General features: G+C 52.0%; 1 protein-coding gene across 4 annotated transcripts in view; it reads left to right on the top strand.

Moving 5' to 3' along the window:
• Positions 1-27,769, top strand: part of GSG1L (GSG1 like) — a 202,600-nt gene that overhangs the window by 141,407 nt on the left and 33,424 nt on the right. For all 4 annotated transcript variants that reach the window (XM_028110126.2, XM_028110130.2, XM_028110129.2 and 1 more), the window contains one exon: positions 23,635-23,746. In XM_028110126.2, the coding sequence (XP_027965927.1) occupies positions 23,635-23,746 (112 nt within the window). The remainder of the gene's footprint in view (positions 1-23,634; positions 23,747-27,769) is intronic.

Genomic DNA, 27,769 nt, shown 5'->3' with positions numbered 1-27,769 from the left:
AACCAAACGTCCTTCAATAGATGAATAAATATATAAACTGTGGTATATCCACACCACGGAATACTACTCAGCAACAAAAAGGAACCAACTACTAGAAATGACAAGAGTTGGTGAGGACATGTGGAGAAGAGAGAACCCTTGTGCACTGTTGCTGGGAATGCAAACAGGTGCAGTCACTCTGGAAAACCATATGGAGTCCTCAGCAAATTAAAAATAGAATTACCATATGATCCAGTAATTCCACTACTGGGATTCACCCAAAGGAGATAAAAACACTAATTCGAAAAGATATATGCACCCCTATGTTTTTTGCAGCATTATTTACAACAGCCAAGACATGGAAGCAGCCCAAGTGTCCATCAATAGATAAATGGATAAAGAAGCTGTGATATATCCCATACAATGAAATATTACTCAGCCATAAAAAAGAAGGAGATCTTGCCATTTGCAACAACATGGATGGGTCTAGAGGGTATAATGCTAAGTGAATAAGTCAGACAGGGAAAGACAAATACCATATGATTTCACTTATATGTGGAATTTTAAAAAAACAAAACAGATGAACAAACAAAAAACCAGACTTTTAAATACAGAGAACAAACTGGTGGTGGCCAGAGGGGAGGGGGGCGAAGGGACGGGCGAAATAGGTGAAGGGGATTGAGAGGCACAAATTTTCAGTTACAAAACAAGTCATGGGGTTGACAAGTATGGCATAGGGAATACGGTCAATAATATTGTATGGTGACAGATGGGGACGACACTTATCGTGGTGAACACTGGTAATGTGTAGAGTTGTTAAATCCCTATGTTATACACCTGAAACAAATATAACGTTGCATGTCAACTATATTTCAATAATAAATTTTTTTTTAAAAAGGAACCAACTACTGATATACACAATTTGGGTGGACCTCAAGGAAATTAAGCTGAATGGGAAAAGCCAGTCTCAGAGGATATGCAGGCCATGATTCCATTTATGTAACATTTGTGCGATAACAGTTACAGACATGGAGAACAGACTGGTGGTTGCTAGGGATTAGGGGTAGCAGGCTGATGGGTGTAGCTGTAAAGGGGCAATATTAGGGGGTCTTGGGATGGTACAGTCGAGTATCTTAATATGGTGGTTGGTAGGCAAGGCTACACATGTGACAGAATTGTACAGAGCTATGCACACACACACACACACACACACACACACACACTCATAGGTGCATGCATAACTGGTGAAATCTGAATCAACCCTATGGGTTGGGTCAAGGGCAATTTCTTGACCGCCATATTGTATTCTAGGACCATACAAGTTGTGTCTTAACAGTGGGGGAAGGATGTGCAAGACATTCTTGTATATTTCTTCACAACCTTCTGCAAATCAATAATTATTTCAGAGTAAGAAGTTTTGTTTTGTTTTGTTTTGTTTTTAAAATTCCAGTTACCCGAGGGGCGCCTGGGTGGCTCAGTTGGTTAAGTGACTGCCTTCGGCTCAGGTCATGATCGGGGTCCTGGGATCGAGTCCTGCATTGGGCTCCCTGCTCAGCGGGGAGTCTGCTTCTCCCTCTCCCACTTCCCCCTGCTTATGTTCCCTCTCTCGCTGTCTCTCTCTGTCAATTAAATAAATAAATAAAATCTTTAAAAAAAATAAAATAAATTCCAGTTACCTGAGTTAGAAGGTGCCTTAGAGGTGATCTACTTGGAAACCTGTCCTTTTTGTGTTCCCTAAGCCTCTTGGCCTGCACTCACCTGTAGCGTTATTCTCACCTGTCTGTGGCAGGTCCCAGGAGATCAGAAGCTGAACCAGAACATTCCTGAGTCTGGAGCCCCAGGAGAGCAGGTGATGCCAAACTCAGGAGGACTGGGAGGCCCAGAACGCACTGTTCTGTCCCTCCCTGCCTTTGCTTGGGCCCTTCCCGCGGCCTATCTCCTTCTTCCCCTCCTCCCGCTGCCCCTCCTGGGTGAGCACATGCTGACCTTGCCAGTCTCAGCTCCAAGCTCACCTCCTTTCCCAGGCCTTCCCCACGCCCAGGTAAAATGGACCCTTCTCTCCCTCAGGTCCCTTTCAGGGGTTGAAAAGATAAATGCCTTCAGTGGCCTGGGAGGAAATACGGGTGAGAGCAGGAATACAGCAGGAATGGCACAGGTGGGGCCTGTGAGGCTCCATGACCACAGGCCCCAACTAAATGGCATAGCTCCCGTCAGACTGCGGAGGGTCGCCGAAGGGAAATGTGGACCCACTGTCACCAGAGTTTCTGATTTTTACACGAGAAACCAAAACTCCCATATTTTAATGGAAATTCTCCAGATTTTTAAGTGTTGGCAAAAAAAAATTCAATTTTTTATAGCTCTAGCCAACATCTGCAGGTTGGATTCATCCCATGGGCTGCCAGTTTTAGATACAGCTTATGTCTTTCTATTTTAGTATTTGTAATAATTGATTTTACTTCACTATTTATGTCATCCTTCTCATTAGCCTTGGGGGAATGGCCATGCCTTATTCACAGCTGTATCCCCAGTGGCTGGTCCAGTGCTTTGCATATAGAGGACACTTAATAAACATTTGTTGAATGAATGAGTTGGGATGTTAGAAGCAAGTCAGGGCCTGCAGAGGAGTCTGAAGATTCTAGAAGGGAACCGGGGTCTGTCAGCTGGGGGTAGCTAGCGTGTCTTCAGGAGGTAGGGGTGAGGGGAGGCTGCATCCTGTCCTTGGCCTCGCTGAGGCTGGTCACGGTGACTGAAATTCTGCCACATCCTCTGCATGCTCTGGAGGCAAGGGTTGGGGGAATATGCAGGCCACTGGGCCTTTCATACAAATGAGCCTGGCCCCAGGTACAGGGCCAGGCAGAAATTGGTCTTTGGGGGATAGGAGGAGGTGAGAATTTTAATAAGTTTAATAAAAACTGGAAGAAGAACCCACAGTCCTGGAACTTCTCCGTTCTAGCAGTTTTAAATGACTTAGGGGAGTGGATATAGCAAGGGATGCTGGGTGCTCAGGGGCCTGGTCTCAGGGGAAACATGAAGAGGCCCAGGCACTGGTCCAAGGGAAGGCTGGACTCTGAGGGGCATGGTGGAAGTTGTCCTGGAGGTATGGCCAGGAAGGAGCAGGGCCTGGGTGTGTGGCCAAAGTGGGGCGAGGCCCGGGCATGAGACCTTAGGTGGAAACCAGGTCAGTGGGCAGGGCAGCTGGAGATCCTCAGGAAGAGCATGCTCCCTCCTCTCCCCAGTGTTCAGGGCTTCAGCCAGCTAGGGGCTGTACGGGCATAGGACGCAACTCCAGGCAAGTGGGTTGGGGAGGGAACCAGGCAGGGAAATTGAGGCCAGAGCCCTGTTGTAGAGGAGAAGGCCATGCTCTGAAGTCTCTTACACGTGGTGGGGGGCCAGAGGGGTGGAGCCCAGGGTAGGTAGGGGGACGGGGGGAAGGACTTAGTGTCGGGACTGGAGTTTTCCATCAACTGGAGGGAATGAGACTCCCTGGGACAACTGACGGCCAGGGCTCACTAGTCTGTGTCCCTGACTGATTGAGGCAGGAGCCAGGCCCACCCTCTACTCCCAGGGCTTCCCTCCATGTCGCCCATATGCCAGGCACTCTCTGTGCTAGAGCATGAGCTTTAGGGCAAGCTTGGATCTCTCTCGTCTTTCCTATATCCCTAGTCCCTGACACGAAGGTGGCCTTCATAAATGGTTGTTCATGAGATGGTTGTAACAGAACCTGCCTTACAGTAACCTAAGAGGGTGCCTGTATGTGGGAGGGATACATGGGGCAGACATCAGAGCCTTCCTGCCCCTCAAATAGGCAGCCGTCTCCTTGCCCCTGGGCCAGGGTGGGCCACCAATAGAGAATGGAGGGGGCTTAGGCATGAGCTACATTTATCAGCCTGAGTTCCCTTCTTGGGAGGCTGGAGACTCCCTAAGAAGTGCTCCATCACAGGTGTGGAAGTGAAGGTGGGAAGCCATGCTGTGTGAGGATGAAGGGCAGACTGCCTGGGTGTGGATTCTCATCTCACCACCGTGTGTCTTTGGTCGAGTTCTCTATTTTCTCTGAGCCTTAGTTACCCCTTCCCCAAACAAGATAAGAGTCCCACCATTGGTCCCTACGACATGGGCGGTTGCAAGGATTTAAGCAGTGAGCGTGTACTGAGTACTTAGCACGGTGCCTGGTATGTGGTTGGCTGTCAGGATGATGACTGTAAGAGAATCGGTAATATCACGGCAATTTGGGGATTTTCCTGGTAGCAGCGATTTGGCATTACGGTGGCAATGTATGTAGTTCATGTAAGGGGGGAGGGGGACCCAGACCAGGCCAGACACAGAGATGGAAGGATGTGTCTGAGATACCCAGAGACAGAGAATCAGAGAGATACACGGAGACAGAGATACTTAGAGATAGAGGGAAAGACAGACGTACAGGGAAAAACAGAGGAAGGGAAGAGAGACACAGAGAGGCAGAACTAGAGAGAGACAGAAGGAGAGAGAGAGAGAGAGAGAGAGAGAGAGGCTATGAAAATACATTAACTGCCTGTGGTTATAGCACAAGTGGGGGTGGGGGTGATGGCGCATCCAAGCCCTGCCGTTCCTATTTATCCGCTTCTGCCTCCATCTCCACCCTGTGGCAGTTTTTGAATTCCCCAGGGACTGAGAAGGCCTGTAAGGCCCCCAGTCCAGCAGACAGAACAGCCAGGGCTTGGATCCCAGGTGGTATTGGGGCAGGGCACACTTAACCAGGGTGACCAGGAGGGTCTAAAGCCAAAGAGGCCTGTGGATGATTCTGTCTTGATGAATCCAGTTCAGGCAAACAGGCTCTGAGGTCCAGGCCGGGAGCGGGAAGGCACTAGGTGGATCTGGAGCAGAGTAGAATTGAGGAAGGTCCCGGGAGGTTGCTGGACTGGAGCTGAGTATGGCCAGGAGCCCAGTGCGTGGGGGTGGGCTGGGCCGCCTCACAGAAGAGCGCCTGGGCTGGCACCCTCTTGGTCTCCAGAGGAGACCCATGCTGTTCGTCCTGCCTGAAACACTGTTCCTCCTTTTTCCTGCCTTCCCCTCAAGCCCCAGGTCAGGTAACCTCTCCTTGTGAAGCCTTCTTTCACTTCTACCGGTTTCTTGTCTATCCTTCTGGAATTGTTCTAAATTTAAAAATGTATATATGGTAGCACAGTGCGCTCATTTTTCTGTGCCTTGCTTTTTTCACTTAATATTTCTTGGGGGTCATTTTTGGTCAGTATATTTTAATCTACCCAGTTCTTTTGCACTTGTGGATTATTAACTTAGTCAATATTTACTGAGCACCTTCTATGTGTCAGGCACTGTTCTAGGCACTAGAGACACAACAATGAACAAAATAGGCACCATTTATGTTCCAGGGAGCTGCTGTGCTAGTAGGGAGAGATATTTAATAGTTAAATATACGAATGACATGTTAGGTGGGATGAGGGCTATAAAGAGGGGGAGGGGTGTCCTTTATACTGTGATAAGGGGAGGCCATTATGGTAAAGAGACATTTGAGCAGAGACCTGAAGGAAGTTGAGTTAGTTATTGGTGTGTAACAAGTTACCTCCAAACTTAGCAGTTTTGTGGGTCAGGGATCTAGGCACAGATGAGTTGGAAACTCTGGCTCCAAGTCTCTCATGGATTGTAGTCAAGCTATGGGTCAGGGCTGCGGTCACCTCAGCGCTTGCCTGGGGCTGGAGCATCCACATACAAGCTCACGCTCACGGTTGTGGCAGCTTCGGTTCCTCATGGGCTGGCCTCCTAGGCCTCTCCCAAGGGCTGCTTGCAACAGAGCAGCTTGCTTCCCCCAGCAGAAGTGATCCAAGAAAGAGAAAGAGAGAGAATAATGCTAAGGAAAGAGCGAGAGAGAGCCCAAGATGGAAGCCACGGTGTTTTTCAAACCCAACATCAGAAGTGACATTCCATCACATCTGTATTCTGTCAGTAAGTCCAGCCCATACTCTGTGGGAGGGGATTTCATAATGATTCCACAATGAGGCAGGGATCATTCTAGGCCATCCTGGAAGCTGCCTACTACAGAAGTGGAGATCCGAGGGAAGAACGGCTCAGGTAGAGGGATTGCAAGTGCAAAGGCCCTGAGGTAGGAATATGCCTGGCACACTGAAGGGCCAAGGAGGCCAGAGTGGCTGGAGAGGAGTGAAAGAGTGGAAGTAGTACAGGAGGCCCAGTCAGGGACAGAGACATAGATTTCTGTTGCCAACACTTAACCCATTAGTTGGTGGACTTTTAGGGTGATTTCAACCCTCTGCTGCAATAAATATCCTTGTCTGGATGTCCTTGTCCACCTGGGCAAATATGTCTGGAGGTAAATCCCGAGCAGTGGAATTACTGGGTCAAAAGGAAGGTGCATTTTCAGTTTTGGCAACCATTGCCAAATTTCCCCTCCCAAGAGCTGACCTTCCTGCTCGCCTCCTCTGAGGATCCTTCATGCCCTTGCCTTCACTGGTCCCTGCCTTGGCCTGGTGTCCTATCCTGGCTGTTTCACACTAAAGGTTTGTACTGTCTCCCCAGGCTCCCGTCTTCCCTCCATCCTGGTTCCCTCCCCCCAGACGGCCTATGCTGCTGCAGATGGCTGGGGAGCCTAAGAGCCCCTTGGAGGACACTTCCCTTTGATGGAAATTCTTCGCACTTGGAAAGCTCTTCTCACAAACGGTATCTTCTATGTGCTTTTCCCAGGTGTTGGAAATTCCCCGATGGCTATTTTGAGACAATGAGTTGAGTGTGTGCTTGGCTACCATTTATTTCTGGGAAGGTGGCTGGCTGGCAGAATCTGCCAAAGGACAGAGCACCGAGAACACCTGGCCTGGAAGGAGAGGTTGCTGCTCCCTTGTGCTCCCCCCCTGCATAAAGCTGAGCCACACACGGCCACGTGACATTTACAAGGCCTGGCGAGGCCTGGGGGCTCTGAGACCCACTGGGTTGAGACCACATACAAGTCAACCAACATCTACCAAGCATGCCCCGTGTGCTCTGTGCCTTTGTGGCTCGGATGACTAAGTGGGAGAAGTGTCACTTGCATGCTTAAAAGCTTCTAGTGGCTTCCTGTTGTGTTCTGAATAAAATCCCAACCCCTCCCCGAACTGGTCCTTCGATACCTTCCTACACCCCCTCACCCCTTCACTCCACAGGCTCCAGCCATACTGAGCCCTTCTCCCCATCCAAAGGCCTTGGCAATCTCTGTTCCCTCTGCTTGGGACTGTCACCAGGCTTTTTCACGATCAACTCCTCCTTATCCTTCAGATTCTGGTTTGAAGCCCCATCCCAGAGAGGCCTTCCCTGATGATCTAATCTGAAGTAGCTTTCTCCAGCCACTCTGTCTCCTCCTTCTGTTTCTTCCTGGAAATTACATCTTTATTGTCTTTTCCCCCCACTTGACTGTCAGCTCCATGAGGACAGGGACTCTGTCTTGCTCTCCACTGTGTCCCCAAGACTTAGAAACACATCTGGCACACAGTAGGTCCTCAAAGAATATTGGTTGTATGAGTGGATATGCCTGGGTATTAGTCTCACTTTCCAGATGAGGAAATGGGGGTTCAGAGTTGTTAAGTGACTTGTTCATGGACACACAGCTGGGAAGTTACAGAATTGAGATTCAAACCCAGGTGTGTCTGACTCCAACCTGGTGCTCTCTCCCCTGCTGGATGGCCAGACAGACATTGCTGGCTGTCCAGAGATGACTGGTGGGTGTCAGGCCAATGTTTGAAACTTGAAGGATAGTGGTGTCTGTGGGTAGGTGTGCTGGGGGTTCGGGAAGCAGGCTGGAATGAGGGGCTTATGCCCTCCCCATCCTCCCCACTTTGGATAGAGCCACACCATATACTGCCCTGTAATACTACACACCCTGGCCATGCCTGCGGGCTCTGAGACCCACTAGGGTGGAGACCACCTAAGAGTCAACCAGTGACAAGACCAGCGAGGTCTGGGTCACCATCTGGGTCACTGATGGCTCTCAGTCCCTCCTCCTCCCCAGCCACATTTCCATTTTTCTTACCATCATCCTTAGTCATACCTCTTCTCCTGAGGTTCAGGTTGCTTGGGAGGGCAGTGCTGGTGTCCTTTATCTGGAGAATCTGGCCCTTCCAGGGGCAGCAGAGAAATATTCAGGGGTGCCCACTCTGGAGCTAGCCCACTTGGCTCTCCACACAATCCTTACCCTTTCTGAGCCTCTGTCTCCTTATCTGTTAAAGAGAGAGTAACAGTTCCTCCTTCATAAGATCCCCCAGCAGGGTCAATGAGAGGGTGCTTGCAGATGCCTGTCTTGCGTGCACAGTCAAGAAGCCCATGAAGTAGCTCCATATCAGTCACCGTGTAGCCCAGGCATTGCCCTTCGAGGCCTTCTTCCTTCCTCAAAGTCTGCCTAGGGTACCCCCATGCCGCAACGTCTCTCACATTGCCACCACACTTCCCAGTTGCTTGCTCTCCTCCATTCTTCTCCATGAGGACACGCACATCATTCCTGAACTCCCTTTGCAGGGACAAGTCATGTCCAAGCAAAGGTATCAGTAAAGGTGTTATAAATTGACCTGGGACACAGCTTTCTGTCCCATGCCCTGTGGGTGAGCAGAGTGAGCTCAGAGTGGTGGAGCAGGGGGCTTGGGGAAAGCTAGCAGGGGTGGGACAGGAAGAGCTCAGACTCTATGTGCCAGCATCCAAGGATGTCTGACCCAGCAGATGGAGCACTGCGACAGGAGGCCTGGGGTCAGGTTGGCGTGAGGCACGGCAGTGGCCAGTGTAGCCTCCACATCCACTCCACACTTCCACACCTCCACACCTCCACATCCGCTCCACACTATGCTCTAGGCACTGTTCTGCGTGCTCACGGCTCATTCCTACAACCAGGTGGGGAAACTGAGGTGCAGAGCATTTAACAGAATTGCCCAGATCACATGGTCTGTAAGTGTTGAAAGCAGGATTTAGATGCAGGCAGTCTGACTCCAGAGTCCATATTGTCCTGCCCCCCATGACAGCCTCTAAGTGGTCTGCTGGATGAGGGAAGAGTCCCAGCCAGTGTATGGGGATGGGAGAAATGGTCTAATCTGGGAGGCAGGGGTGGGGTGATTAGGAGGGTGTATTCCCAAGAGCCCTAGAAGACAGTCAGCTGCTTGGGAGGGAATTGGCAATTTGGTTAGGGAAGGCATCTGTAAGCTTGGGGGACAGGGTGGGGTACACAGGGCCACTCCTGGGCCAGGCCTAGGGAAGGTGAGCAGACCCGACCTCCGGGAGGCCTGGGTCAGGAACAGGGCAGCTGAGCCTTGCTGGGGCAGACAGGGCCAACTGGGGGAGCTCCAGCTGTCCCCGGGACCTACACAGAGCCGCCCCTCCCACTGGCCTCTGCACCATAGCAGCTCACAAACCCAGCTGAGCCTTGATTTCTCGCAGTCTGGGGTCTGGGGGCCTCACAGCTTGGTCTCCGCTCTGAGTACCAGGGATCCCTGATGGGAGCACCTCTTTGACTCCCGGGGCCTTCCTCAGAAGAGAGCTAGGCAGACTCACTCCCACCCAAGATGAGTACGGAGGGGGCAAGTGGACGGTCTCAGGCAGGGACACCAGGGCCGACAGCAGCAAAGGTGACAAAGTGCAGGTCTAGAAGTGATGTCATGGGGCCCCACCTGGCCATCCTCCACGAGTACTCCCCTCCTCCCTGAGATTTGCTCAGACCCAGGCAACCCCGGATGCTAACCCTGCGGGAGCTCTTAGCACAGCCCGGAGGGTGACGGGGACAGCACCCAAGTCCAAGCTCTGCTGTCCCACCGCACTCAAGCTTTGTCCACTTGTCACCTGGCCGAGTGGGGCTCCATCTGGGCTCCTGTCCCGGGAGCGGGGTGGGCCAGGAGGCGCCTCTCTGGGAGCGCCCCTGAGCCAGAGGTCAGGAGGACGGTGCCTGCAGGAGGGAGAGCGGAGCTGCTGGGCTTCCAAGGAGGCAAGGCCCACAGCTCCCCGACCCGCCCATGTCCTCGGGATCCCGCAGCAACTGCTCGCAGTGCACTTCCCGCCTCCCTGCCCCGAATCTGAGCACAGACCTGAGACCCAGGCCTCAGCTTACTTGTCACCTCCCCAAAGGGGCTGGCCCCCTACTTCCTTGGCCAAACTAACTCCCCCACTTCTCCTCATGCCCTCTTTTCCTTCATAGCATTTATTAAACTCTGAATTTCAAGTGTGTTTATTTTCTGTCTTCCTTCCTAAGAACTTCAGCTCTGTGAGGGCAGGGACCTTGTTTGTCTTACACGTTCCTTTATTTCCCGGGCTGTGGGGGGATGGTCAAGTGCTTTGCAAACTGTAGAGGGCCCCAGGAAGGGGAGGGCTGTCCGGAGGTTTTGCTCTCTGGAGCTTTTGCAGCAAGGCGGCTGCTCAGCTCATTTTCCTGGGGCGCAGGCTGTTTCCTGGGCAGTGAAACTCATTGGATAGTACCCCAGTGTCACTGCAGGGAAGTATGACAGCCCAGAGCACTGAAATCTAACTGGCCAGAAGAGTAGGATTTGCATTTCAGCTAATGTGACTGGTGGATGGAAGAGTAGCTTTGGGAGGAATGTTCTCGAGGCTGGCCAGGCGTGAGGCGGGGACCCCAAACCCATCACAGTTTTCTCAGTGCAAGCCAGGGTCCCTCAGGGGCCAAATGGGAGGTGAGGGGGAGGCCCACTGCGTGAGACCCGAACACATGGAGTATTCCTGCCTGGAACATGGGCGCACGGACTAGATACTCCTGGGGGAGAGAGACAGAGAGAGAGAACCAGACCGGCAGAGAGAGTCAAAGAGGCAGAAGGAAACGGAAGAAGAGACAGAGGCAGAAAGAGAGAAAAAAGCCAAAGGGAGGGACCTGTGCAGCGGCCCCAGTGAGCAGATGCTTCAGGAGGACAGCGAAATGGGACTGTCTGGTGAGCGGCCCACCCCCAGTGATTTCAGAGCCCCCGGTGCCTTTCCTAATGCGAGCATCTTGCCTCAAAGAGCATGCCTCTAGTGTTTATAGGTTCTTCTCTTTGATGCCACAAGGGCTCCGAAAGTTAAGCCGATTCCTTCCTCTGGTGCCCAACCCAAGAGAGACAATTGGTGGGCAGATTGGAGGCCGGCCGGCCTTGAGCTTCCAAGGGAGAGTGTGTGCTCTCCAGGATGCACCCCCCCTTCTTGGCCCCCAGATTCCCAAGCCTGTCACGGGGTGTGTGGCTGATGGGACACGCCCCAGCCTACAGCCCCCCTTGGGCGCCTGGCAGCCGCTCTCACCTGATCCACCAGTCCTCACGCTTTGTTGTGTGCTTCTCCCTTCACGAAGGCTGCCACGTCCACGGGGACATCACTTCCTTGGCATTTTCCTCTAAATCACTCACTTTTTTTTTTTTTTAAACTTAAATGTATTCAGAAAGGAAGCTTCAGATCACTACCGGAAATGAAAAGCCAGTAGTACTTGCAATAAATAGAAGGGAACTGTAAAACTGGGAAAATAAAAACATCACCATTGTAAAAATGTTTGTGTAGCATCTCAGCCAGTGGTTCCCCCCTCCCCCGGGGTGCGGCTGCCCTCTCCCCACACTCTGGAGGTATTTTTGGTTATCACCGCTTGGGAAGAGGGGAGGTGAATGTTCCTGGCATCCAAAGAATGGGTAGAGGCTGGCGATGCCGCTAAACATGCTGAAAAGCCCAGGACAGCCCACCCCCACGACCAGGGGTTATCTGGCCCCGGATGTCAGTAGTGCTGAGGTTTAGAACTTCTGGTCTAAAATAAGCTTGAGCACCCGAGGGAGGTGTGCCCCACACTTGGGTAGCTCTGACCGGGTTAGCTCCTCGCCCTTCAGGCTCAGCTGCAGCACCCCTCCCCAGGGACGCCTCCCCAGACCCCCAGAGCGGAGAACTCCAGTGGTCAGCTCCTGTGGGCCCTGCGCTGCCCATCTCCTGACTCTCTGGCCCTTGGCCTTTGCTCTCTGCCTGTGTCCTGGTCCCTCGAGAGCTGCAAGCAGGCAGGGCCCACACCTGTCTTAGTCGTCTTTCCCTAGCCCTGGCTCCTAGCAGGGGCTCCACAGTTACACGTGGGGTGAACGAAAGCTGGGCGAAAAAGAAGGGATTCTGCCCCTGGGTCCCCCACTGTCGGCCTGTCAGATACTCTGTCACCTGTGAACTGGACACCCTCCCAGGACTGCTGCGGAAAGGTCCCTAGCAGAGGGAGAGCCCTGGGTAGAGGTTAGGGGCCATCTGCAGGTGGCAGGGGTCCCTGGAGAGATCGGGGGCTCATTGCCTCATTCATTTCTTCTCCCACAGTTTTCGAGTTGTTCCGGGGTAGAGATAATTGCACCCCCTTTCCTCTCAAGTGTCCTGGCCTGGACAGTCAATGACAGGGCCCCCTCACTCTTGGGCCATTGTGTCTAGTGGGGCAGGTGGAGAGTTGAGCAGTCTCTGAGGCTTGAGAGAGCAATCCACACTGGCTGTCTCTGCCTGGTGCCCGCCGCTCAGAGACCCTGCTCTTACAGGGGGTGCTCAGGCTCTCTGTTGAGCAGCTGGGCCATTTGGCCTCTGAGGGGCCCTGGCTTGCACAGAGAAAACTGTGATGGGTTTGGGGCCCCTGCCTCACGCCTGGCCAGCCTCAAGAACATTCCTCCCAAAGCTACTCTCCCATCCACCAGTCACATTAGCTGAAATGCAAATCCTATTCTGGCTGGAATCTCAAAGTTTTCTTTCTGTGGGAACATATTCCAGGGCCGATGGGGGTGGGGCTGGCTGGGAGCCGCTGGGAAAGCACCCTGTCGGCAGACGGGGCTTCAAGTATCGTGCATCATGCCAGAGTTGAGGCTGTTCTCCACAAACACAGCCCAAGGCCAGGACTTGGGTAGAATGTCAAGGCCACATTCGTGGGGCGTGTGAATTTCTAGGGTAGAGATGCAGAAGGCAGCGGGAGAGAGGGCCGGAACTGTGACTTGGGGTGTGGACATGTCAGGGGTGCCTTCCACCTCTGTCTTGGAGGGCTCTAGGTTGCTCTCCTCATTCCCAGCCAGGCACAGGCCGGGCTGCCTGCTCCCCTTCCTCCTACCATCATCCTGCAGGTGAGGGCCTGCCCGCTGTCTGGGGTGCTTATGAACATCCAAGACCATTGAAATGGGGATAGCGCATGTGAAGCGTCACATGGGAGCAGGCCCCAGGAGGACATCACTCTTTCTGCACCGGCTGTGTCTGTATGCACATGGCCAGACTGCCAGGGTCTACTGTCCCCTCAGATTGGGAAGGACCCTTTGTGGGGGCTGCCCCATGTCCCCCCCCGCCCCCGCTCCTGGGGAAGTCCAGGAAGGGGCTGCTCTGCTCACGTCTGCATAGTTGACTTCATTCTTTCCTGGGACGCACTATCCTCCCTTCCTCCTCCGTTTCCTCTCACTCTCCCCAAGCAGGCCACTTGACCTGGTGTCCAGGCGGAGGGGAGAGAAGCTGCCTCTGCTTCATCACACATTCTCCCACACCTTTCCAGCGAGCACCGGCATGCAGGCTTTGGAAATCCGCAAAGCTGGAACTTGAACTCTTGTTTTCCCAGTCTTCTGTGACATCTGTGCTCCAAAGTCATTGAGCTCTTCTCTCTAGTTACCCAAATGAAGGAGGTTAACAGAGAACGCTGGGGCCAGTTGGGGGCACAAATCCATGATTTTTAACATCAGAAATCATCCCAAACTGTCCTGTGCTACCGCAAGACTCACCAGGAACTGAGGTCATGGCCTTGGGGACTCCTTCTAGACCCCCACCTGGCGGGGAGGGTCTGAGCCCATTCGTTGCCTCGGGGCTCGATGGAGGTGGTTGGGGCAGACAAGGCTGGTGGCGGTTCAGTAAACCCAGTTCTTGAAATGGGAAGGGCCTCTATTAAACTACCTCTTGTTTGGGCCACTTCACTTTAAAAGGCAACTAGAGAAATGAGCAGAATCCAAACAAGCCTGATGCTAATGACTCAAGTGGTCTGAAAGGGAGACCTTTGCAGGAAGGGCAGAATAATGGCAATGATCTAGCACCACACAGACAAGGTTGAGGGGCGACTCGGTAATTGCCAAGCTCCCACAGAATCCCCTCGAGAAGAAGCCTGCCAGCTCACCCCCTTGTCCTCAGAGGGCAGAGCAAGAAATTAGCTTAAATTGGAGCTGGAAAGATTTAGGTTATGTGTAAGGAGGAACTTTTTAAACCCTGAAATATGCTACCAAGAGAGGCTTCGGGTTCTCGGGAGACTGTCTAAAAATAGCCTGGTCTTTAAAAATAGTTCTGGGCAAGCTTTAAACATAGCCTCAGCTCGGCTTCTTGGTCACGGTTTTCAGAACAAGCGGACCCACTCTATGGGGTGCTCCCCAGGTCAGAGGGCTCGAGGGACAGTCAGAATCAGCCTTTGGTCTCTGTCCGGACAAACATTTGGATGTTTTAGATACTTACAGATAAGGGATTTATTTTCCTGTCTGCCTCCCTGCTGATGGGTGTCATGAAGTTCCAACCTTTCGAATCTCAAAAGTTTTCTTTCTGTGGGCACATATTCCAGGGCCGATGCTAAGTGGGTCAGCCCCACCGGTTACCCCCCAGTCCCTCCCCACTCCTGAGGCAGGACTCTCCAGCGTTCGAGGGTGGGCTGGGAATTCATGCATCTGAGCAAAGCTCCCACCCCTCCAGGGACCTGCTCACCTGCCTCCTGACCTCAGCAGCCTCCTCCTGGCCACGTCCTGGTCGCCTGGGGACCTACAGCTGCCTCTCCCCGACTCCCTGCCTCCCACCTTCTCGTCCCCCACACGCCAGCCAGAGAGATCTTACAGATCAGGCACATCTGATTCTTGCCTTCTTCTTTACAGTTACGTGATTCCTGCCCATTTGACCTCAGGACAGAGCCCAGACTCCCTAGGAGCGCTCCAGACCTTTTCAGGGTCCTGTTTACCCCCCTACCAGCGGCTCCCTCCCCCACGTGCCTGGCCTCACGGCCCTAACAGCCCACCGAGCCACTTTGCCTCTGGGCTCTGCCAGAGCTGGTTGCACTGCCGGGCCCACTCTCTTGGTCCCTCTGAGCCTGCAGCGCTCAGCTTGGAGGTCAGCTTCTCTGGGTGACATTCTTTCCTGACCTTCCCATCCAAGCCTGGTCTAGGAGCCCAGTTGGGCTTCCCACGGGCCCCTGTCCTTCCCCCTCGGCTGCCCTGGCCCACACCAGTCCCCAGTGTGTCTGGGTCTCCCACCTCCCCCCCAGGGAATTGGGAGACCAGTTGGTTTGCTCCCAGGGCCTTCCTCCCCTTTTCCCTCCCCCACCTGCCCCGAGCTGGAAGGAGCCTGGTCCACAGCAGGTACTCGATATCTGCTCAGGGACTCATCAACTGAATGTCAGGCCACCCCAGCAGGGGCTTCCCCTTTGCTGCCCTCCTAGCCTATCTCATCCGGTTTCAGCTTCCTCCAGGTCCCCACCAGCCGTGTGATGTCCCCACATGACATGCATGGGATTGTTGGCAAATCCAGATCTGTGCCCACATACACAAGAATATTTATGTAGACATGAATGCTCTCTGAGCGTTCGGAGTAGTAACTTAGCATCTTTAATAATAAACTCTGTTATAAATTAATCAGCTACTTCCCTGATATCTCAATTAAATGGAGCAATGCCCTCAGCATAATTTGTCCAAACCCTGTAAAAGAGAGGCAGGCCAGATGCAGGACGAGTCCCGAAAGCCTGTTGGGGGGGACCATCATTGCTCCGTATCGTGCCCCAGGCTGCATCCCCAGGCTGCAGAGTGTTCCCGCAGGAAGGGCCACCTGGGCCAGGGTCCACCACACCCCCTCCCCCCGGGGCGGCGTCATGGCTAGGCACTCCTGCGTGTCCCTGTCGTGTCGCCTGATCTCACGTGTCGCACAGACCCCACACGTACGAGTGTGCGTGTTTGTCCGCGCTTCCTCACTCCCCGAAAAGACTATGCCACCCCTTCTCTCACTCCTTAAACACCCCCCTTCCCCGGGCCCACACCTGCTGGTTCACTCTCAGCCGAGGGCCTCGCCCTGCTTGGTGGAGAGGAAGCAGCTCTGGAAACTTCCCTGCCCTTCTTGCCTTCTCTCTGTCCTGCTTCTGCACTGGCCCGGGGGCTCCTCCGACCAGCAGTCTCTCCCCGTCTACTTGATCGCTTGCGGGGAGCACGGGAATGTTCTCTGCCTCCCCTCTTCAGCACCTGTCCCTGAACCCTGCTGTCCCCCCTTTTTCCTGCTTCTCCACGGGCTTTGATGCTTTCTCTGGGATGACTTGGCTGCTTTCTCTCCTCGTTTCAGCCTGTTGTAGCTGAGCGTCTGTCCCTAGTGGCCTGCGTATTGGCAAATCCGACGGTCCCTTCTCTCTCTTCATCTTTGACCTCACGGGCTGCTGCCTCCATCTTGGCATGCATACCTCGCCCGGCCCTGGCGATGCCACACGCCCTTCCTCCTGCTGCCCAGGGACCCTCCTCGGACTGCTCTGCACGCCCCTCCTACTCTGCTCAGCCCCAACATTGTCTCGGCTCCACTGGGGCTTTCTCTTCCTACAACCTCTCTTCAGGTGGTCTCTCCCGGGCCCTTGTCCCTGTGCCAGTGACTCATGCATTTAATCCCCAGCTCGGACTGTTCCCTGCACCCCAGACTTGTATACCCAACTGCTTGCTTGATACATCTCTGCTTAGGTTTGTGATAGACATTTCCAACTAACATGGCCCAAATGGGATTCCGCCTACCCCAACGTCTTCCTTCCTTCATCGTCTTCATCTTAGTAGATGGCACCACCATCTGCCCAGTTAGTTGCCCAGCCCGAAACCCTGGAGGTCATCCTAGGCTCCAGGTACCCTCGCCCCCACGTCCAGCCCATGAGCATGTCCTGTTGGCTCCACCTTCACACGGCAGCTCTGGGCCAAGCAGCGGGCCTCCTGGACGGGCCTCTCAGCCGGGCTCCCTCCTCCACACCCCTCCTCCATCCTCTCTCTTCACCCAGTAACCAGAATGACCTGTAAACATAACCTAGGCCCCCGCTTCTGCCCTCTGCTGGCTTCTGCCACACTCAGAATAAAAGCCAGACTCATCACTGTGGCCTGTAAGGTGCTAGTCGCCACCCACCTTCCTGACCCATCTCCAAACACCTTCTCCTTAGCCCTCTGCAGGAGCCTCCTCTCCCTGCTACCCCAGGTCAGGCCCCTGCCTTCAGCCTCTGCCAGGCCTCTCTCCCTCCGACTGGAGTTCTCTTCCCCAGACATCCCTGTGGCTGCCTCCAGCTCCCATTCAAACCTTTGCTTAAATATCACCTCCCAAGGGACACCTGGGTGGCTCAGTGAGTTGGGCATCTGCCGTCAGCTCAGGTCTTGATCCCAGAGTCCCAGGATCCAGGCCCATCTTGGTCTCCCTGTTCAGCAGGGAGTCTGCTTCTCCCTCTGCCTGTCCCCCTGCTTATGCTCTCTCTCTCTCTCTCTCTCAAATAAATAAATACAATGTTTTAAAAAAAAATCACCTCCCCAGAGAGGCCCTCCCTGATCACCCAGTCTGAGCGGCCCCCAGGATCTCTCCGTCACGTTGTCTTATTTTGTTTTCATCATGGCACCTCTCACTACAGGATGTTTTCCTATTAACCTATGGGTGTCATCTGGATCTCTCCACTAGAACCTGAGAGCCTTGAGGGCAGGGTCTTGGTCCGTCTGTGTTAGTGGCCCTCAAGCACTAGACCAATGTGTGGCATGCGAAAAGCATTTCATAAATATTCATTGACAGATTGAATTAACGAATGATAAATAAATGAATGATGACTTGGATATTGGCTCATGTGGATGACTCGCTCTCCCGAGTTGTCAGATCCGGCCCTGCTCTTGCTCATTCCCATATCCCAGACCCAGGACTTTCCACCAGCCGGCCTTATGCCCCACCCCCACACACCTTGACATCCGTGGTCGTCTTTTCATTTGACACATATCGAACACTTACTGTGTGCTGGGGCTACAGATCTGGTCCCTGGACAAGTGTGCCATCTAGGGGGCCTATACGGTGAGTCTCAGGCATTCATTCATTCGTTCATTCATTCATTCATTCAAGAAACACTGGTACAGGGCCTCCTTCCTGCCAAGCACTGTTCTAGATGCTTCACAAGTATAAGCCACCTGATACTCATACCAATCTCTGACAGGTGCTATTATTACTATGTTACACTTGAGGAAACTGAGGCATAGAAATGGGAGGTCACCTACTCAAGGTTGCATAGCTGGTGAATGACAGAGCTGGAAACTATAGACTCTCTCTCACTTTGTTTCACCCCTGCTTTACCCTGGGCTTAGCTTCTGACCTTCCCAACACTGTCTCTTAATTCTGGGCGCATGCCAGCCCCTTTGGACTTGACAGCTGACTTCCCTTCTTTGGTCTGACCAGCGGAGGGCAGGGCTGGGAGTCATGGCAGCCCTTCCTGTTGTGGGGTCTGGCAGGCATCACACCCAACCCAGCTCTGGCCCCTCGGTCAGCGTCACCCCCAGTGCTCTCTGAGTCCCCCAGGGGCTGGGAGGAGCCATGGCTGCCTCACCACATGGGTCATGGGTTCGGGCTCCCGTTTATGGTGTTAGGAGTTGGAAAACGATGTTTACAGCCGTGAGTTTCCTAGCGTGGGGCCCCGCCAGGAAACAGCAGTCGCAGAGCAGGAAAGCCTCATTCATTTAGTTGATGCTAATTTAGGAAGTGCAGTAACTCTGCAGAAAGTCACTTTTTCACTCAGAGGAATCGGAAACAGTTCCTTCTGCGGAGGGTTTGTATGACAGATGCTACCATGGACCTCCTTTGCAGAACAGACGTGCTTCCAGAAACACGGGCAAGGGTCGGGTTTTTAAAGGAGAATCTTCAAAATGCAATCAGAGACTCCCACCAGCCTATCTTTGAGTGAATTGTCATTTTCTTAAAGCACAGCCTTTCGTATTTGGGAGTAAATGGAATTCGATTGAGAAATCAATGCTTTTTCAAACTAACAACTTGGAAAATTAATTATTCTGCCAACAGGCTGGCTCTGGCTTCTGGGTCTAGTGAGGAGTCTTCGTTATGTTCCCACTGCCCTAAAACAAGGAGTAGTTGTTCTCATGAAAGTACTCCTTCTTTAGTAGATGCTCATTAGAATTACCTATGTCTACTAATATCCCCATTTTATAGATGAGAAAACCAAGGCACCCAGAGGTCACAGAACTCGGAGAGCATCTGGACTGGCATGATGCAAAAGGAACTGAACAAGTTAGAACAGTGGAGTGTTTGGAGAGCAAGGCCCCCTCCCCCAGAAAGGGACTGGGGAGGGGGCTCAGGAAGGGATCGGGACCCCACCAAAGGCACAAAGCTTCTGGGTAGGGCATCAGTTCCAGGGGGAATGAGCACTGGGCAGTGAGGAGGGGAGGCTTGTCCTCCCAGCTGACAGACTCTCCTGTGAGTTAGAAGGACTAAAACTGTGGCATTGACACAGGAACAGAGGGACCTTAGGACACAGACTCGTATACATGTGGGGGTTGGAATATCAGTGTCTTTTAAAGTCAGTGGAGAGGGGCACCTGGGTGGCTCAGTCAGTTAAGCGACTGCCTTTGGCTCAGGTCATGATCCCAGAGTCCTGGGATCAAGTCCTGCATCGGGCTCCCTGCTCGGCAGGGGAGTCTGTTTCTCCCCCTCCCCCTGCTCGTGCTCTCTCTCTCACTCTGTCTCTTTCAAATAAATAAATAAATAAAATCTTAAAAAAAAAGTCAGTGGAGAAAGAACAGGTCATTCTATAAGGATTCAAAACAATTAGCTACTCATTAGAAACAGTTAACACCATTCACCAAGATAAATTCTGGGTGAATTAATATAAAAATATAAGACCGTGTGTTTATGGTGCTGCTTTTCTAAGCTTTTTTTTTTTTTAAGATTTTTCTTTATTTGAGAGAAAGAGCAGGGGGAGGGGCAGAGGGAGAGGGAGAAGCAGACTCCCCACTGAGCCAGGAGCCTGAAGATGTGGAGCTTGATCCCAGCCCCTGAAGATCATGACTTGAGCCAAAGGCAGATGTTTTAACCTATTGAGTCCCCCAGGTCCCCCGACGGTGCTGCTTTTCTAAAAGTAGACACAGGAAGTGAAAACCGAAAAAGAAAAGCCTGGTCAATTTGACGATATCAAATACCAAAATGTATGAGAAAAGCGGCTTTATCCATAATTACCAGAACTTGGAGGGAACCAAGATGTCCTTCAGCAGGTAGATGGCCCACAGGTGAGTGATGTGTGATGTGTCCAGACAGTGGAACATCATTCGGTGCTAAAAAGCCATGAAGAGACGTGGGGGGGACCTTACATGTATATTAGTAAGTGAGAGAAGCCGATCTGAGAAGGCTACACACCATATGATTCCAACTATATGACATTCTGGAAAAGGCAAAACGGTGAAGGCAGTAAAAAGATCAGTGGTTGCCAGGAGTTCAGTAAGGCGGGAGGGAGGGAGGGATGAGTAGGTGGAACATGGGATTTTTATGGCTGTGAAACTAGTCGACACAGTAATGGTGGATACGTGTCACCAAAGATTGATCAAAATCCATAGACTGTACAACACAAAGAAAACCCTAATGTAAACTAAGTTAATAGTTTAATTTAGTCAATACTTTAGTTAATAATCCTGGATCAGTATTGGGTTGTCAATTGTAATAAACGTCCTACACTGATGGCAGATGTAAATCATATGGGAAACTGTGGGAGTGGCGACTGGGGGGCACAGGGGACCTCTCTGTAAGTTCCCCTCGCTTTTTCTGTAAACCTAAAACTGCTCTAAAGACCAAAGTCTATTAATTAAAAAACAAAAAGATGTCCAGTACATGGGAAAAGGCAAGCACTAAACTCTCGGTAGTCTACACAACAGACAGGATTAGTATCCAGAATACATAAAGAATTCCTACCAGTTGATAATGGAAAATATTTTTTTCTTTTTTAAAAAAAGAAGAAATTGACAAAGGATACAGACAGTGGTAGGAATGGTCAATGAACACGTGAAAAACGCCCAAGCTCACTAGTAATGAGGGAAACCCAAAACTTAAAACAATGTTGAAGTGTCATTCTGCATCATAAAAGAATGACAGTATTTAACGTTTTAGAATCTCCAGTGTTGGTGAAGATTTGGGTAAGGACTCCCAGACAGCTGGCAGAAGCACAAGACAGAGCTACCACGCAGGAGAGCGAATCTCCAACATTGACTTAAATTTAAAATACGTACGCTTTATGGCCCAGCAATTCTTACTATTCCCTCTGGAGAAATAGTTGCTTGTAAGCACAAAAAGACTTGCGGAAAGGTGTTCAGTATTATTGCTTGTAGAGCAAAAAGCTGGAAATAACTTAATATATCTGTCAATTGATTGGATAAATAAAACATGGTACTTCGTTATTAAGGAATCGTATGCATCGGTTCCAAAGAATAAGGTATATCTGTTATGTACCTCTTGGCAAGTTCACCCAGAATTTTTCAAGTAAAGAAAAATAAGATCTCCATATGGCTCACCATTCTTCTCCTCCTTCTAATAGACTGAGCCAGGGCAGAGAGGACCAGAGAGCATGCTGTTGTTGGGTGTGACAGCCCGGGACAGTTCTGCGCCACCTGCCAGGGCACAACTAAAGATGCAGTCTAGGATGTACTCGGGCCTGGCAGGGACAGCCTGGAGGAGGCTAGACCTTTACAAGGCTCCTGTGGGGGCCTCGGCACCTGTCGTGGTGCCTGGATTTCTCCCTGGATTTCCTGACTTGAGAGCTCCCTGCCAGCCCGCATCTGCGGTCGGAGAATAGTGACAAGTGTCCATGGGGGGCTGACCCAGGCTCAGAGACGCAGACAGCCACCTCTGCATCCGTGGTCTCCCTTGGGCCCGGGGTCCAGGGACTGGAGTGAGACCCAGAGGTGTGCTGGAGCCTGTTGGCACCAGCTTGTGAGCGCCTCTGCTGTGCTCTGCTTTCGGGGACATCACGTTGGTAGATTGAGATCGGCCATAGTGCGAGTCGTTGCACCATGGAACTCGGCAAATGCTACAGATCAGGGCTTTTCTTTTCCCTCTGGAGAACCAGTTGTTAAACGTTTATCTTCACACTGTGGGAACACAGGATGGCCCCCTCCCTCCACTCCCCACACTGGGTTCCAGGATGCAGAGCCCCGCCCCCTCTGTTTCTGTCTCTGCTTAACCTCCACCTCTGCTACCCTTATCTCCATCTTTCTTCTTGCCTCCTCCTCAAGAAGAAGGGAGAGGGTGATCGGGCAACAAGGGGAGGACAGACACATGCTGGGCATCATGGGAAGAGCCCTGGAGTTGAGGGCATTTGGATCTGGGCACCAGTCACAACGACACCAGTGACTCCCTTCGTGACCATGGACAGGCTTTACCACTCTAGGCTCCTGTTTTCTCACCTGTGAAATGGGAACAATCATACGCAGGGCTGCCATATACAGCCTTGCAGGCATGGTTCTGCTTCAACTCCAGGGAGGGACCATGCACATAGACTGCATTGTGAATGGACCCTATGGAGATGTGCAGTGGGCAACCTGAACAATGGTACATAGTCCTGATTGTGGTACCTCATGATACTTTAGAGGGTGGTTATGAAAAGTAAGAGGTAATAACACAGGGTGCTCAGCCCACAGCAGGTGCACAAGCATGATTGCTTTCCTTTCTTGTTATCTACCCCTTCCCTCCTCAATATCGTATCACTCTATCTTAGGGTTAGGTTCATGAGGGCTCCAGATGCCATGGTCCACACAGAGAAAGGCCCCCAGGGTTGTAATAATCCTGCTACATGCCCCCTAGGCACCAACACTGAAGCTGCCTCTCCTCCTTTACCTACCCTTCACCTTACCAGTCACAGTCCTTATCTTAGGGTTCAGAGATTTGAATGAAGCTCGGAGAGTGATGCTTTGCCCAGCGCCACATGGCGAAAACGTGGTGAAAGAGGATTCCCAGTCTTCCCAGCCAGTGGGCTCAAAGATTTTTGACCATGAGCCATAGAAAATCATTTCATGTTTCAGTCACCACACACACAGACATATGCATAGAACTGAAAAGTTTCATAAAACAATATTCACTCTTGTTATACTTGATGGTATCAGATATGCCTATTCTATTCCATTCCATTCTTATTGCTTTTTTTTTTTTTTTTTTTACTGCTGGCAATCAGTGAAGTTGATTTCATGACCCACTAGTCTAGTGAATCCAGATCTACAGTTTGAAAAATACCCTCTAGGCTGCTTCTCCCAAATGACCTTCTAATATAGGCATCAGCAAACTATAGCCCATGGGCTAACTCTGGCCCAGTGCTTGTTTTTGTAAATAAAGTTTTATTGGTACACAGCCATACTCATCCATTTATGTACTGTCTATGGCTCTCCAGCAGTGGAGAAGTAGTTGCAACAGACGCTGCATGGACCACAGAGCATAAAGTATCTACGTATCTGGTACTTAACAGAAAAAGCGTGTCCATCTGTGCCCAGATCTGACTCTGTGTCTCCCTTGTTTAATTTCTCCAGGCCTGCCTTTGGCCCTCTCGCTCAAACTCAAGCTCCTTAGCTGGCTGAGAAAAGTGCCCTCCTCTGGCTTCCCTGCTCCGGTCCTGCCGATGGCCCTTCTCCTTCCACGCTGTCCCCCAACGCTAACAGGCCCACGGGACAAAGGGGGACAGAGCCCCACCTGGCTTCCTGACCCCTTGTTCTGCTCCCCCCACAGGCCTCCTGGGAATGGTAGCCCACATGATGTACACGCAAGTATTCCAGGTCACTGTGAGCCTCGGCCCTGAAGACTGGAGACCCCACTCCTGGGACTACGGGTGGTCTTTCTGGTAAGTGGCTTTGACCTCCAGCATGCTGGGACTTTAGCAGCTTGGCCCAGCTCGGGGAAGAAGGGCAGAAGAAGGCAAAGGTAGCTAGCCCGGCGTCCAAAGGCACTTTGAGACCCTAATGCTGGGGTTGGCCAACTATGGCCCGTGGGCCAAATGTGGCCCACCGCCTGTTTTTACGCAGCCCTCAACCTAAGGATGGTTTTTACACGTTGAAATGCTGGAAAATAAACCAAAAGAAGAATAACATCTTGCGATGTGTGAAAATTATGCGGAATTCAAATTTCAGTGTCCGTAAATCAAGTTTTGTTGGGACAGAGCCACACTTAGGTTTACTGTTGTCTGTGGCTACTTTCCTGCTACAACAGCAGAGTTGTGGTTGTGACCGACACTCAGTGGCCCACAAAGCCTAAAATATTTACTACCCGGCCCTTTAGAGAGAAAGTTTGCCGACCCTGCCACACAGGCCACTCTGGAAGGGGGAGAAAGAAGCTGGCAGGCCGTCGGGGCCCTGGGAGGTCCGCTAGGCTAGATGTGCAAAGAAAGGCAGGATCGGCAATAGACTCCGATGTGTAAGGAAACACAGAATGTGTATTAGCTCAAGTAACAGAAAAGTCCAGGAGGATCAGCTAGGGTGCCTTGTGTTGTAACAGAAAAGTCCATCCCCGTCACTCCAAGCAATACGGAAACACGCTGGTTCCTGTAAGTGGAAGGGGCAGTTGTGTTGTGGACTTCAGGGTCCGTTTGATCCAGAGTCTCTGACGTCATTAGGACTGATTGCTCTTCCGCAAGGATCATCTGCACATGTTAACCCTGTCCCTGGGAGGGCTTCCCTCCTGGTGGTGAGAAAGCTGCTCCTGAGGCTGCTGCTTCTTCCTTCACATACAGGGGAAGAAAGGGCCTCTCTTTTCCCAACATTGACTAAAGTCCCAAGCCTCCTTCTGATGAGCCCAACTTAGGTCATTTTCTCTCTCCTGAATCATCACCACAGCTGAGGGAATGTCATGAGCTTATTGGCTCAGCTTGCCCACACTCATCTCTGGAGTCAGGAGTGAGCCAAAAGCTCACAAATGGCAAGTGGGTGGGATGGATGCTGGGTGAGCTACCAGAATGTCTGCTTCAGGCACAGCTGGATCCAGGTGATCAGGTGATTCATCAGTAGCTGAGGCAGTCTCCCCTCCCCACTTTCCTGTCTCTGTTCCCTTTGTGTTGGTTGGCTTCATTCACAAGCAACTTTTCCCTAAGCAAAGATGGTCACCAAGCCCAGGTCTAGGCTCACATTTTACAAATGTAGCAACACCAGCAGAGAGATGGGGCCTCTTCCCAATATTTCCAGCCAATCCTGGTTAAGGCTTTCATTGGATTAGCTTAAGTCATGTGTCCATCCCATGACCAATGATTTAGACCCTGAGGAGACTGGACTGCTCTAATTGGTCTGACTTGATTACAAGGTCAAGGAGGAGGGATTGACCCCACCCAAACCCTTGGACAAAGGGAGGAGGAGGAGAGGCCCCCAGTGGAAAATTGGGAGTGGGGGGGGTCATCAGAAGAAGGAGTGCATGCTGGAAAGACAGTGACCACAGATGTCCAGGGTCTGCAGGTCTGCTTCTGGTGGCTGGGGACCATTTATCCACTTAGTCATTTTACAGGCATTTACCGAATGCTTACTTGGGGACAGCCACTCTCCTAGGTGCTGGGGGCACAGCAGTGGCCAAGACACTGTTGTAACAGGCAATTGAGACAAGTAAACAAGCTATCATGTGGATTGGGGGGGGTCATAGACCCAGCTTCGGGCAGGGAGGGTCCTCTGGGGAAAATGTGGTCAGGCAGACTGGTGGAGGAGGGAATAAGATAGTGTGCTGGGCAGGGGGACAGCAGGTACAGAGACTTTGGAGGAAGATGGTCAGAGTGGAGCAGAAAGGGCTCCAACTCAGAAAGAGCCCCCTTTCAGACCAGTGGGGACTCCTGCTGATGTAAGCCCCTTCCTACTCTCTCCTTGGCCCCACCCCTGTAAAGTCATCTGCCTTAAAGCGACCTGGACCCTCCAATACCACCCCTGATCATTTGAAGTGGAAAGACCGCAGGGAAACCAGCTAAGGCTCTGGTTCCATTTTATCCAATGCTTCCCTCCTTCTAGCAGTTCTTGCCTGAGCTCTTGACCTTGGAAGTTGGTCCTCTGAGCTAGAGAAGGGGACAAAGGAAAGGAATGAACATCTTGGAGTGTTGAGCACGTGTGTAATAATCTCTGCTGTGTATCGAGCACTGGTATATTGTCATCGTAACAATGCTATGGGGTGGGTACTTCCTGGAGAGGAAACTGAGGCACAGGGAACTCAAGTCGCTTATCCAGGCTATCTGACTGCTGAGCGGCAGAGCGGGGATCTGAACCCAGGCGGGCTGGCCTTGGAGCCCGCACCCTCAACCTCTGTACTGTGTCTCTCTGAGAATGGGGTAATACAAAGACAGTTTGTAGATGTGCTTAGCACCCTGTTTGACACATAAGGGCTCTTAAACTTCAGCCCTTTTTATTAAAAGATTTATTTATTTAGAGAGCACACAAGCAGGGGGAAGGGCAGAGGGAGAGGTAGAGAGAGGATCTCAAGTAGACTCACACTAAGTACGAGGGCGGAGCCCAATGTGGGGCTTGATCTCTTGATCCTGAGATCATGACCTGAACCAAAATCAAGAGTCTGGCGCTTAACTGACTGAGCCACCCAGACGCCCCAGGCTCTAGCCCTTCTAATATTACCATTATTAATATGAACTTAATATATGCAAAACCCGCATGTTGCATGTGTGAAAACCAGGGCTCAGAAAGGTTGGGTCACCCACCCAGGGTCCCATAGCCTTAAGTGGTAATAGGATTCTGAGCCTCCTCCTTCCATAGGCCTCTCTAGAAGCCCCTAGTTCTCCACCCTGGCACTCAGCATCTAAAACCCAGCCTGCTGGTGTCGGCCACAGGAACCTTTCTTTCCCTGAAAGCCGGGGGCCGCCTGCCCTGCTCTCCTCCTCCCTTGGGGCTGGCCTCATTTTCATTTGACTTATTTAAGGCCGGAGCCCAACGTGCGGCCCCTATTAGGGCTGATCCATTTCTTCTTGTCACCGAAGCCTGCAAGATGGATCAGCCCCATTTTTCATCCCTTGCTTTTGGGGCCTTGCCAGGGCTGTGCAGTGTCATTTCTCTTGTTTAATATGTGTGAGGCCATTTGTCAAAATTCTGGCCCCTACACCACCCCTGTCCCCACCCCAGGCACCAGAGAGGAGACCAGCTTTGAGGCCAGACATTGTCGGCCTCTGTCTCCCCGCCCAGCAGAGCAAAACAGGCCTCGGGGGCTTGGGAGGTTGGGGGATCAGAGATGCCCAGCTGAAGTTGGGCACCAGCTTCTGGGAGGGACACCTGCACAGGAAGGAGAAGGTTCCTTGGTTGGGAATCAGACAGCCTGGCTCAAACCTTACCCTGACGTGCATGGCTGGGCCACTGTGGGCCGGCAGTGTGGAGGTGTGGTTGACACCAGAGGTATCAGACAGCTTGGGAGCAGACCCCCACCCCGACCCTCGCCAGCCATGGACTTGCACCAGGTCACTCAGCCTCCCCGTGCCTCAGTATCCTCATCTGTAAAATGGGGATGGCCTGAGTTTCTACTTATGGGGCTCTTGCAAGTAGTGTGTCAGTGTTCTCTTCATTTAGAACACATCACCCTAAAACAAAAATGTGTTATTTTCTCTTATGGTGTAGTGGGTTGACCGGGCTTAGCTAGGTTGTCCTTGCTCAGGGTCTTCCCTGACGCTTCAGTGGGATGTTGGCCAGGGTGGCATCACCTGGGGCGTGGCCAGGCAGGGTGTCCTAGCTGGCCCCTCCCAGCACTGGCTGTGGGTACCCTCTGGGGGCTGGGGGCTCAGCTAGGCTGTCAGCAGGAGCGGCTTCTTGCTGGCAGCAAGCATTCCAAGAGATCCGAGCAGAAGCTACAAATTTATTTTATGACCTTGCCTCAGGAGTCACGCTGTCACTTCTGATGCATTCTGTTG

The sequence above is a fragment of the Eumetopias jubatus genome, unplaced genomic scaffold (assembly GCF_037043125.1).
Source record: "Eumetopias jubatus isolate StellerSeaLion01/CBP00866 unplaced genomic scaffold, mEumJub1_p1.0 scaffold_12, whole genome shotgun sequence".
NCBI lineage: Eukaryota > Metazoa > Chordata > Mammalia > Carnivora > Otariidae > Eumetopias > Eumetopias jubatus.
Note: the sequence above shows the minus strand (reverse complement) of the source record. Positions and strands in the feature narration are given on the sequence as shown.